This window comes from Arachis ipaensis, chromosome B2 (genome assembly GCF_059453495.1).
Source record: "Arachis ipaensis isolate K30076 ecotype BB chromosome B2, ASM5945349v1, whole genome shotgun sequence".
NCBI lineage: Eukaryota > Viridiplantae > Streptophyta > Magnoliopsida > Fabales > Fabaceae > Arachis > Arachis ipaensis.
This window is the reverse complement of record NC_142437.1, coordinates 23,268,971-23,282,445: the sequence shown is the minus strand read 5'-3', so window position 1 is coordinate 23,282,445 and position 13,475 is coordinate 23,268,971. Positions and strand designations below refer to the sequence as shown.

Here is a 13,475-nt window from a genome sequence, read left to right as displayed (position 1 = left end):
GTCAAACTAAAAATTTGATCACCTGATCCTTAAACTAATTAGATAATCTTTTGAATCGGCTAAGCAATCAGTTTGGTCAAATTTTGTCAAATTAAACAAAAGTTAAAAAAGTCAAATTTGATAAAATTGGTCAAATTTGGTTTCAACTAGATAGGTCAAAATGGATTACGACACGCTTAATGTAACCCCGAGTAATTGGTGAATAATTAGTTAATAAATTAATTATTAATCAAATAAATTAGAAAATAAAATTTTATGATTTAGTGAGGTAGAACTAATTAAAACAAGAACTTTGACACTAATTTTAAAGAATTTGGCCCAAGATTGAGTCGAACGGGATGAACCGGTTAAACCGGATCCAAAATTGGCCCAAGGCCCAACCCATCAGCCCAACCACATATAATTAGAGCCAATTCTCTTCTTCCTTTCAGCCAAGAATGCTGAAGCCATGCAAGGTAAGGGAAGGAGAAAAAACCTAGGTTTCAATTTCAATTCAACTTCAAATCCTTGTAATTTTTAATCCGGAGCTCCGACTGATGAGCCATCAGCGGCCATGCGTTCGTCTCGGAATTCTCTACAAATCCCACTAACTAATTTGGTAACAAATTCAATTTATTACACCCAGATCTTCCCACTTTAGTTTCAAAATTCAATATGAATGCATGTTGAATTTTGTATGATTTCAGTATTTAGGTTCGATGTGGCTTACGGGTTTTTGTTGAGTTTGACTCACTTGAGCTATGGGCAAGGTAAGAATCCTCCAACCCTTTGTGATATATTGATTTAGTAAACTCTATATTGATTATAGTGATAATTGTGATGTTAGATTGAAATTGGTTATCGGTTGGAGTTAATTTGAGAAATTGGAAGCTAGAAGACTAGCTTTGGAGGCTGGGTATCGTTGGTGAGGTGGCTGGAATTGTGGAGCTTGTGGTTCGGAAATGCTTGAGGTGTTCTGGGTTATCAGAAAATCGGCCAAGGTATGATTTTGGTTTTTCGTATTTAATATATAATGTCTTGTGAAAACTTAGGCTAGACGACCTAAGATAAGTTGAATTACGAGTTTGGAGCATGTTTAGTGATTTAGTTGACAATGTATGTAGAATTGATGATGCTTGATTAGATTTAATGAATCATGATGTGAATGTGGTTGTGGTTGGTGAACTAGGTTTATGAATGGTGATTTTGATGGTGATGAATGAGAAAAATGAACAAGAGTATATGAATATTGATAAATTGAGAATTGTGTGTATAATTGAGATTAATTGGGATAAGTGTGATTAATTGAGGTATGATTGATTTGGTAGAATGTGGGGTTGTGAGGCTGAAACGATATGTTGTGGTATTGTTTATGTGTATAGAAAGTTAATATTGAGTTTGATTTTTGGTAAAATTAGAGGTTTAAGAACTTTGTGAAAAAATTATTTTTGTCCGAACTTTGGCATACCATAACTCGGCTTCCAGATCCCCTAAATTATTTCAAACTTGGTTTATATGAAAATTGGGTCCGTGAAGTTTACGCCATTCAAAGAACGGATGAAAAATATTTTAAAACGAAAGAGTTATGCCTTTCAGAAGTTTAGTACAAAAAGTGAAGGATGGTCTAGAGTAACTGAATTGAGATGTTAATGATGAGATTAGGGATGACTGTGTGTCTGTGTGTGGCTGGAATGGTCGAGATGTGTGTGTGGTCGAAATGGTTGAGAGGGAAAGGTCTGGATGCGATCCCGCTTGCTCATTAACTTAAAAATGTATTCGGATGGCAAGTTGAGGACGGAAGTTCCCTCTCTTGTCGTGATGGGGATGTGGGGGAAAGTGGAAAGGCACTCTCCTTCGTATTGTTTTTCCCACATTCTTCTCTGGTTGCAAGGTGGAAAGGCACACTCCTTCGATGTGGAAAGGCACTCTCCTTCGTTTATGATCCTACTGGAGATGCGCAACCTAGAGACAAATGTCTGGGTTAGCTACTGGATGTGTCGGGTTCTGGCAGTTTAACCAATACGTGAGCTCATGGCCAGTAGGACATGCATGCATCATGTTGTATTTGTTTGCTTTGTTTGGGTGTGCATAATTATTTTGGTTTGCCTATCTGATAAATTCTGTTTAACTGATAACTGTGATACTTGCTGTAATTGTTCTTTAAATGTGTTTGCCTTTTATTTGCTTGTGTTTGGGATTGTCTTTCTGTTTTGAGTACCTTGGTGGTGGACAGGTGATAATGTTGATTTGATTTGAAATGGGCCAGAGGTCGGGTTGAGTTTATTTGGGCCAGAGGCCGAGCTGGTTTGATTTGGGCCATAGGCCGTCACTGGTTAGGTCAGTGGTAAGGGTTGTTTAATAATGATTTAGTAGTAAGCGGTAAAATATATAAAATATTATGTTATTTGAAAGTGAAACCAAGGGTTAGAGTTAAAGGAGACAGAAGGTAAACTGCAGAGTTAGGGTTATACTTTGACTTGGGTACCTTAGGGAGTTATAACCAAATTTATGGTTCAGTTTGTTCCTTTAGGTTTTATAATCTGAGTATCGAAGTTCTAGTATTGCCTCTGGCTTTTCCGAGACCTTATTAATTATATATGTGGGCAACTTAACCATACTGAGAACCCCCGGTTCTCATCCCATACATATTCTGTATTTTTCAGATGCAGGTTGAGAAGCACCACTCTGTATTCTGGAGACTCTGATGAAGCGAAGAACTCTTGGAACTTAGGGACATATTTTGTTTATATTTATATATGTATATAGATTCTCCACTAAGTATTTTATGATTGTCCCTCTTAGAGGTTGATTCAGAGAAATAGGTTGTCTTTTCTGCTGGGTCATTTTGGGATTCTCTTATATATATGTATATATATACTTATATGCTTTGGCCGGTTTATCTTTGCAAACCGAGTTAGAAACTTTGTTAATTGTATCTTTAACACTCCCTTTTTATTATTCCTATATATGTATCTTATGCTTCTTCACACACAAGTTTCCGTTTACATGAGTGTTACGACTTTTGTTTTAAATTTTCCTTCAAAGTCTCTTAGATATAAAACTTTTTCAACTATTTTGTATGTATATTTTTATTTTTAGAGGTCATAATACCTCACCACCTCAGTTTTATGACTTAAGTATAAGACTCTGTGTAGTAGGGTGCTACACTTAAGTTGTTAAGTGTCGTACATGTTTTTTATTAAATATATTATATAAATTATTAAACTAAATTATATCTACAAAAAATAATATTTGAGTAATTACAATATATTTTCTATTTCTATAATTATAATCCTTATTCTCTTTTCAATAAATACTTGAATGTATAATGAGTATAAAGTAATTAATGAATTATTAAAATTTGAAAACAATAGTTAATTTCATACTCCTATATAAAAATTAAACTAAAGAAAGATATTTATTATAATAATGATAAAATAAAATTTTATATAATTGTTTAATTATGATTTATAATTAACCTAATAACTGAGTAATCTGATTGGTTTGATGTTGGTTCAATTTTGAAAATTATGAGCAGAACAACCACTTGTTTATTCTTTATTCTTTATTGAATGAAAGAAAAAAAATATTTATTGGAAGAATTTGTGTAAAATCTATTACAGGCCTGCTACACATACAAGCAAAAAGGCCCTACAAGTTATACAAGTTTCCAGCCCACACTTCATTCACACGCGCACTCAATTACTTTGAATGGAGCGTAAAATTCACGCGCTCCACTCAACAGTTGCGCTTCACGAAAACCGCTCCTTAATGGTGCACTCTTCCACTTCTCCAAGCCATTCGAAGAAAACACAAACCGTCCATTTTCGAGCAACATTGTAAACTGCAGAGATAGCAATCGTCGCAAAGATTAGAACTCTCCATCAACACAACATAGAACTCTCCATCAACAATCTCCAGAAAAAATGAAGTTATAATACTCAAGGTACGTTACGTTACTATTTTACTCATCTTGTATATTTTTCACATTTCGAAAATCGAAGAACTAGGTTTTACTGTTCTTCTACGTTCTTCTAGGTTTTACTGTTCTTCTTGTTCTAGGTCTCATTTTACAGTTTATAATGTTCTACTTGTTCTAGGTTTTACTATTATTCTTGGTTTTAGGTTATACTGTTCTTCTTAGTTGTTCTAGGTGTTACTGTTCTTGTTGTTCTAGTTCTTCTGGTAACTGATTTTTGGGGGTATATTGCGTAATTTGGTGGGTGTATATGGAGTAATTTGTTGGGTGTATATGGCATAATTTGTTGGGTGTATATTTCTGAACTGATATACTGTAATATAGTCAACAGTTGCAACTGTTCTAATATTTGCTTGTCCATGGGTGTATATTGCTTGACCTTGTAATGTTGCTTGACCTTGTATATTAATGCATGTTTGAGTGATATCTGACTCATATCTATGGGTGTATCTGACTCATATCTATGGGTGTATCTTACTGATATCTATGGGTGTATTTTTCATTTCAGAAAAAATGGCAGCCAGAAACCAAGCTGGAAAAAATATAAGAACAAATATATGTCTTAGATGAAATCAGTTTTATATAATAGAAATATATCTGACTATAATTTTGCTTTCTTTACAGCAAACTAAAGACCTTAAGTGTGCAACACATTTGTTAAGTGAGAAATTCAGAAACATGAGCGAGGAGAAGAAAACGATTGTTAGGGATTTGGGATTTGGTAGCCTGATGCACATCCCACAACTAAGGGTGCATTACCAAATACTAAGGGAGTTAGCTAACTCCTTCAAATTAGGGGAAAACCGACTGGAAATCGGCTACGGTTCTTTTAAAGTAAGACAAAAAACAATAGGGGCTGCACTTGGCATCAACGCGTCAGGTAACTCGCTAAAAATTATAGGTGTATATGAGCCATATTCAGGTGTATTTCAATTGATGCTTGGGTGTATTTGAACTGATTTTCATACTATGTTGTTTTCCTTTTTGTAGGAGATCTATTTCCTCAGAAAGTCAATTATAAGGATCTTTCTGAAGATGACAAAGAAATTTTTAGAAGATTCCAGGGTAAGACCCTAAAAAATCTAACAGATGAGATGATGGCTATTGGCGTTGGTAATGAATAGGATCGCCTCATGTTCAAGAGGATTTTCATCCTCTATATACAGATGGCGTTTCTTTTACCAACGATAATAAACAAAATCTCACCTGTCCACCTGACCCCAATTTTTGAGATGGACACAATAACAGAGCGGAATTGGGGAGGACATGTTTTGAGTTTTATCATCAAGGGCATAACCGATTACAAGCTGAAAAAGAAAAAGGCAATTGATGGATGCCTATTTGCCCTGATGATAATTTACTTTCATCTTTCAAAAAATAAAGACAAGAAGAGGGCAGAAAGACCTCCAGAACCCTGGATTGCCAACTGGAGTAAAGAGCAGTTGGTCGAAAGAATGAGGGCGAAAATAGAAGAACATATGGTAAGTGAACAAAATATCTTGGGTGTATTTTATTTACCTGAATGCTGCTAACTAAAATTTCTAATGTTTCAGGGGATTGTAAGGATGGTAGAAACAAAAGAAAAAATGAAAAAAATAAAGAAAAAAGAAAAAAAACAAGAAATAAAAAAAACAAAAAAAGGAAGGCAAGTTCAACATCATCATTGGAGACAGAAACAACTGATAGTGACAATTCTACCTCTGAGTCTGAGACTCAAGAAGACTCAGAGGATTCACCAAGAAAACAACCCAACAAAAAAGCCAAAAAGTAAGTAACATACTTGGGTGTATTTTCTTTATCAAGTTGGGTGTATTTTGTTTATCCATTTGGGTGTATTTTATTTATCAAGTTGGGTGTATTTTGTTTATCCAGTTGGGTGTATTTTGTGCATTCATTTGGGTGTATCTTGTGCATTCATTTGGGTGTATTTTATCCCTTTTAGTGTGTTTTTAAATAATGATTGTTTGCCTTCCAGAATGGAGTCCAAAAAAAGAAAGAAGAATCAGAAGGATTTTGATTCAGAATCTGAATCAACTGATGAGTAATCTTCTGAAATTATTACTCCTTTCCTTTGGGTTTATTATCAAGATTTCATGTATTAACAGAGTGTCTCTTATTAACTCATAGAAGCGAAGAATCATCACTAGTGGAGAAGCAAAAAACAAAGAAAAAGACACAGAGAACACCAAAAAAGTAAGCACTTCTTTGGATAGTATTTTGTGATAAAATTAATTTTTTATTTCTGATTCATACTTGTTTTTTCCACCCAGGACACAATCCAAAAAGAAAAAGGTCATTGTTGAGGATTCATCTCCTGAGCAAGCTCAATCCTATCATGGGTACAGTACTTTGTAAGCTATATTACCGTCTATCATCGAAATTATATTTGTTAACATGTTCTTTTATTCATGTACTGTCAGATCTGAAATTAGAACTGAAGATCTAGATGAATTCTTAAGGAAAAATAATGAAAAATCTGCTGCACAGGGGTATGTCTTGTTGGGGTGTATATTTCAGATTTTAGGGTGTTTTCTTTGCTAATAATTGTTTCTTGTTTCGCAGGGAGAAGGAAGCTGACCTGCGATCGACAGAAGGTCACTATGTCTCATCTGAAACGTAAGAAGCTTTATTTGATAAAATCTTCTTATCCTGATTTAACAGTATGGTATTATTTGTGAATAACATGTACTCTATTATGTTTAGATTACTGGACGTAAACTTGGAAAGTGATGATCCTTCCTCTCAAGGACACACAGAACAAAGTAGCGTAAACAAACCGGCGGGGAGCATGTAATTTCTCTTTCAAATAACTGTTGCTTTTCTTCTTTTATTACCTTCTACTTCTAATTTTGTATATATTTTTTTAGAAAAAAAAAAGCCCTTTATTGTTTTATTCGAGAAAAAAAGGCAGGAAAAAAAAGCAAAAACTGCAAGTATGTAAGTTCTCAAAAAACAAAGCATGTCTTTCTTTTGAATTGTTCGGGTGTATTTTTGACTTTCTTAGGGTGTATTTTAGGTTGAGTCTGGTTGAAGAGTCAGTCAGTGAGCCGGCTGAAGAGAATATGATGGTTGTGAGGGAAGAGACACCGTCCGAAGCGCTTGCAATGTGAGTTTTTCAAGAAAATTTCAACCTTATAACCTTTTTATTTTCAAAGGCATTGTTAACCTTTTATTTTTCTTCTTGTTTAGAGTTCCGATTCAAGTTTGTCTACCACTATCCCAAACAACCACTGTGTCGGAAATTGAAGAAACACCTGAGACAGAAAATGAACCAACTCCTGTGCTACAAATTGAAGGAACTACAAAAAGGTAAGAAATAGTCTTGGGTGTATATTTGGTTACAGTTTGGATGTATATTGCCCCTGACCAGTTTTTTTACATCATGATTAATTTTATGTGCCGTGCAGCACTCCTGAACCCCCCCAACAACTTGAAGAAAGCACACCCACAATTCCCCCAACTCCATCTAAAATGTAAGTTCATCAGAGTAAAATCAATGTTTTGGTTATCATCCGTATATTCTTATTCTTATAATACGTTATACATGATCACGTAGTAATCCAGCCCCAGAAGACGCTACTGCGCTGATGATGATGGCACGGACAGCATCGTATGTTCCTAAAACAGATCCGATGCCATCATTCAGCCTTGGCTTGACTGATTCAAGCCAAGAAGAAACAGCAACGCAGGAGGGAGCGTCAACGCAAGATGGAGACAGGGCAAAAACTCCAGAAACCTCAAAACTGCTAGAACAATTAGGGGATCTGGTACAAAAAATTGCAAGTGGTGGGGTGACAAAAAAAAGTCCGCAGATTCCAAAGGAGAGTGGGGCAGAGAGTTTCGAGAAGTTTGAAACTCCTGCGAGGACGAATGAAAATAGTTTTGACATGAAAGAGAAATGCTACCACTGGGCTATACGAGTGAAGACCTACGCAGATGGGCTAACTAATGAGTTTGACAACGTCTGCAGACTCCAAGCCCAAGATATATACACTCTGTCAAAACTCCACCTTGCATCACTCGCGCCTGAAACGCATATAGAAGCTGAGGTAATATTACAACAACATTAATATTTTTATCACCAAAATTAACTACAATCCTGATTGATGTAAAATCGATTTCGGCATCTTTTTCTAGATTGTCTCTGCCATGTGCTTCATCCTAAACTAACAAAAGATTAAAAGGTTTCAAGAAGAAGTATACTGTCTCCCCCCTGATATTGTGGTAAGGGTTACTTCAACGAATTTTGGGTGTGTTTTCTGCATACCTTAGGGTGTATTTTGTTTATTCATTTGGGTGTATTTTCTGTGTTCAATTGGGTGTTAGCTGTTTATTCATTTGAGTGTATTTTCTGGATTCGTTTGGGTGTATTTTCTGTATTCATTTGGTTGTTCACAATTTTTGCAGAACATGGCCCTTGCAAATCATCCACAGGGGGTATTCTTACAGCCTAAAAATAATAAGCCGTTCAGAGTGGAAGACTACCCAATGTTTATACCCTTCTTAGACCTTCAAAAATTAACATCCCATCGTTATGTAAGTTTTCATTTCTAAAACTTCTTATTACCATTTTTTACTTATGTGCCAAATAAACTAAAACAGTGTTCAATCTGAACATATTTCAGATATTTTCACCTGTTTGCCATTCACAGCATTGGTGGTTATGGTTCGCTGATACAAGAAAGCGGAAATTTTATATAGTCGACCCATATCACACGAAATCTCCGTCCGATGAGAGAACTGCCCTGAATACATTCATTGTAAGTTATTTCTGTGTTTTGTATTTTAATAGTTGGGTGTATTTCTGTTCAATAGAGGGTGTAACTTTGTGATCCTTTGGGTGTATCCCATTATTGAAATTATTCATGTATTACTGATTTGTTTCGTCTTTTAAGGAATATGTAATTTCACGAATTAAAGTATATGCTGGGGGACACCTCTGAAATCAAGGGACAAGGACAAGAAAATTGTACCACTATACCTTCACATCTCGGGCCAAAAGACAAGGTATAAATCTTTCACTCTGAAAATTAAACTTTCCTATATGTAATTTGTAATTTATTTTCTTTGTTTTCAGCTATGACTGTGCTATCTACGTAATGAAGTGGCTTGAGATATTTGAGCCCGCAAACATTAAAAGGCGAAAGTATGAGTGGGACAATTGGACCCAGGTAAATATGTTTAAAACTAAATAACTCTGTATTACATTACTCAATTAACATGGTTTATTAAACAGAATATTCTTTTTAACTGTAGGACGAGGTGGACCACTTTAGAGTAGAATATGCTTTCCGGATTCTATATTCCATGACATGAATCTAGACAAAGCTGAAGCCATTAGGGGAAGTAATGCAATAAGACTGTCCAAGCCATCATTATTGTTATTGAGTCCATATTGTCAGATAGATTCTAAGGATATTGACACTGATTAATGTAAATGTTATATAGTCTTGTAACAAATTGAACACATGCTGTAAAAAATTGCCAATTATAATCCAGTTTATTGTAAAATTTCTTTCAATAATTAAACTCTCTCTACTGTATTCAAAATGTCTGAATTACAGGTACTATAATATCAAGGAAAACATCAAACTAAATATACACCTATAACCTCACATTGTTTACACCCAAAGAAAGTTGAATATACACCCATACATCTATCCCCCCTGATACTTTATCCCTAAAACCCTGAAACCTAAACACTTAAAACCAATCTATATGCAAACTGTATTTTATAACATAAAACCCTTAAAACGTTGTAAAAAAAACAAACAGTATTTTATAACATAAAAACAAGGTTCTGAAGTATATATATGTAAAATGTGAAATACAAAAAAATTCAGAAATACACCCAAACGAACAGTGCTTTTACACCCATATTCTGTAACTATACACCCAAAGAGTTAATTGCTGCTGCTGGTACCCGAACTGATAATTCATAACACGTGCTTGATATTGGCTATAATTTGAATGCACCACTGATGCAGCATCAAATAGGTTTAACTGAATATAACAAACTCACATATTAGCTAAACTATTAACGAGAAAATTAAACTCAATCACCACGTATTTAAAGAACATCACTTTTACCTCGTTTAAAGCTTTCGTTTTCTTCTTCTTTGTGGCATTTGCAATCTGTTTGTCCAACTTTGAATCTAGCCTATTTTTGGGACGTCCTCTTGTTCGAATCCTTGGAGGACTTTGAAGCTCTTTAACGGATTCCAAGTTAGTGTCTTCGTGAGATAAAGAAGATGTCCCCTTCCTTTTGGCTTTCATTGATTCCATCTCAACCATGATGTTATCGTACGCATGATGCAGAATTGCAGTAAGCTCCTCCAATTCTAATGCAAATTCGCAAATATTTTGCAAACAAAAAACCAATTGGTCAAACCTCTTGCTTCTTGGCTCCAACAGTGGCTTGTCGTGGCTGCTCTTGATGTGTGTGTGTTGCCTCTTTACCTTCTTGCTCCATCGTTCCAATATATATCTCGATGACACTTGGCTTACTCGTTCAAAGCTTAACACGCTTAGTGCGTGACGGCAAAATATCCATCTTGACTCGAATAATAAGCATTGGCATTTTACCTCGGCTGCTACTGAGTCGTAAGTAACCACAAACTTGTTGAATATTGAGCTGGAAACTTGTTCTCCAACTTCGTATACTGAATAGCCTAGAGCAGAATTCGTTAGTCTAGTTATGCAATTCGCCTTTCCTCTGAATTGTGCTTGGACTTCCCTAAACTTTTGATGAGTGTACACATCTTGAAACTGAGCTTCAATGGAGGATTTGGTTGCACACGGTATGACCGTATGAAAATCTACAGCATCTGATTCTCTCTCTGCTTGCTCCCTGCTTCCGAGGCAATTATCGTATTGTTTCACAAATTGAATAAGCGAGTTGTTCCGGATAATAAACTTGTTAAAAAATGAATTCATGCTCTCGCTCCTTTGTGTGCTTCTCATCCCTGTCCAGAAGTGGTGATCCAGATAGAATGGAACCCATATATGACGGTCTTTATAGAAATCTGCAGAATACACCCAAACACAAACTATAAATACACCCAAAAAAACATGCAATTTACACCTCTGTTGCAGATTTTAAACAAACATTACCTGAAAGCCACTTGTTGTCCACAAGACCAAAATTCAGCACAAAATCATTCCAATTCCTATCAAATGAGTCTTTGCTATGAGAGTTCCAAACAACTTCGCTCATTTCTTGTTCAATTTCTGCATGTCCCTTGTACCCGTTTAATTTGCTTGGAATCTTCTTCATGATGTGCCAAATACACCAACGGTGAATTGTTGTTGGCATACAGGCCTCTAAAGCCCTTTTCATTGATACGCATTAATCGGTGAGAAACCCTTTCAGAGCATTTCCTCCTATGCAACGAAGCCAACATTGAAATAACCATTTGAATGATTCAATTTCTTCGTTTTTCATCAAAGAGCATCCAAGAAGTGTTGACTGACCGTGGTGATTCACCCCGACAAAAGAACCACAAACTAAATTATACCTGAAACAAATTACCATAGTGCAGAATGGAAAATCATTAGGTACACCCAACAAATGCTTTGTATACACCCAAAAACACCCAATATACACCTCTGCCGCGGATTCATAAAAATACATTAATTTAGCATCATAAACAGGGACAGTTTGTTACCTGTTTGTATTGTAGGTGGTGTTAAATGAAGTAACATCTCCGAAATACTCAAAGGCAGCTCTACTTCTTGCATCGGCCCAAAAAGCCAGCTTAATCGATTGATCCTCCTCGAGTTCAAGCTCAAAAAAGAAATTCTGATTCTTCTCTTTCATTCTTAACAAATATTTTCCAAATTCCTTTGTATCTTCTTGTTCAGAAACATTACGAACTTCTCTCGTAATGTAATTCCTCACATCCTTTTCCATAAAATTTAACTCGCGGTGACCCCCGACAGCCGCAACAAATGATTGGTAAGTTTTGCTTGGTCTAATACCAGCCTCCTCGTTATTCTCTATTGTACGACGAATGGACATGTTTAGTTCCCTGTGCTGTTTGAGCATCTCTGCTTTACTTGGACAGCAAGGGTGTGAATGATCCAGCACAACCTTTGAAATGATCCAAGCACCAACATCCTTCAATGTGTGTATATAAATTCTTGTAGGATAGTTTAAACCGGCTGTCGGATTCGTCTTCTCGGTCGGAGATATTTTAGATTTCCAATTTCCCTCTCTGCTACATGTAATCAATTGATTCTTAATCTCGTTTCCCTTCCTATTTGTGCTCCGAACTCTTGTAGAAAATCCTGCAGCCTTGGCGTAGTTCTTGTAAAATTTTCCAGCATCTTCAAGGGTGGTAAAGGTCATTCCAACCTTGGGAACAAACTGGTCATCAACAACAGAGAGAGGCTGCAGAATACACCATGTCAAAAACAAAAAATACACCAAATCATGTCTGATCTAATACACCCGAACGACAACAACTCAACTAAAATAGGAACAAACTGGTCATCAACAACAGAGAGAGGGTGCAGAATACACCATGTTAAAAACTAAAAATACACCCAATCATGTCTGATATAATACACCCGAACGGCAACAACTCAACTAAAATAACAAAAAAGCCATAAACTGTAAATACACCCACACTTCCCCCAAAAATACACCCAAAAAATTCTGATCTACACCCGAACGTCTGCTATAAATTGTAGATAATTAATCAAAACTAATACATTAAATTCAATCCACAGATTTATGTTCACGCGTTAGTTTCACAATCAATGTTCACGAATTATTCAGCAACACAATGCTATACAAATAACTACAACAAAATTTAGAGTAATCGTATGTAAATCAAACCTCAGGAACTTCGTTAGATTCAAATTCATAATCCACTTCGCCCTGATTCAGCTGACAATCTGAGGTTGAATCATCCATTATCTTCAAAACGAGTTCAAACTTTGATTTCAGAAACCAGAAATCGAAAAGAAAACGAAGCTGGAGTTACAAAGAGACGAACTAAAGTCAATAACGAAGAATAAACCAGTGAAAAAGGAGAGGAAAAAGAACGATCAAAAAAGCAGGGGAATGAAGGAGAAGAAGAACGAGCAAACTTAGAAAGAAGGAGAAGGAAGAAGGAAACAAATCTTTTTAATTTGGTAGTTATATATACGCGGGATCTTTATATAGAGCGTGTATGGCACGTAACACTTGCAGCACGTTTTGGGGGTTATTGGTTAATTGACTTGTAATGCTTACAAGCCCTAATCGCTTGTATGCAGAGCTTTTCTGAATCTATTATATATTATTAAAATTAGATTTTAACTAGCTAAAGTGATATGTTTTTTAATGTATTTTTTAATTTATTTTATTTGATTCATTTAAATGTATTAATTAATCAATCATTTATTTGATTTAATTGAGATAAATATTAAATTATTTATTTTATTTGATTACATAATTATGACTAATTAATTACATTAATTATTTGATTTGATTGAAATAAATGAATTGATTTTATTTTAATTTGTATCA

General features: G+C 35.3%; 1 protein-coding gene across 1 annotated transcript; it reads right to left on the bottom strand.

The window, feature by feature from the left end:
• Nucleotides 1-11,621: 11,621 nt before the first annotated feature.
• Nucleotides 11,622-12,878, bottom strand: LOC148573303 (protein FAR1-RELATED SEQUENCE 5-like). Its single transcript, XM_088504442.1, has 2 exons — nucleotides 12,801-12,878; nucleotides 11,622-12,326 (listed from the first exon to the last, which is right to left on the bottom strand). The coding sequence occupies exons 1-2, from the start codon at nucleotides 12,876-12,878 to the stop codon at nucleotides 11,622-11,624; spliced, it is 783 nt and encodes a 260-aa protein (XP_088360568.1).
• Between the last annotated feature and the right edge of the window lie 597 nt (nucleotides 12,879-13,475).

Excerpts from the sequence above, each read along its gene's own strand:
- LOC148573303 (XM_088504442.1), bottom strand. The coding sequence starts at position 12,878 with ATGGATGATTCAACCTCAGATTGTCAGCTGAATCAGGGCGAAGTGGAT. Across the intron at positions 12,327-12,800 it reads AATCTAACGAAGTTCCTGAG|TTTGTTCCCAAGGTTGGAAT; the intron begins GTTTGATTTACA and ends GTTGATGACCAG.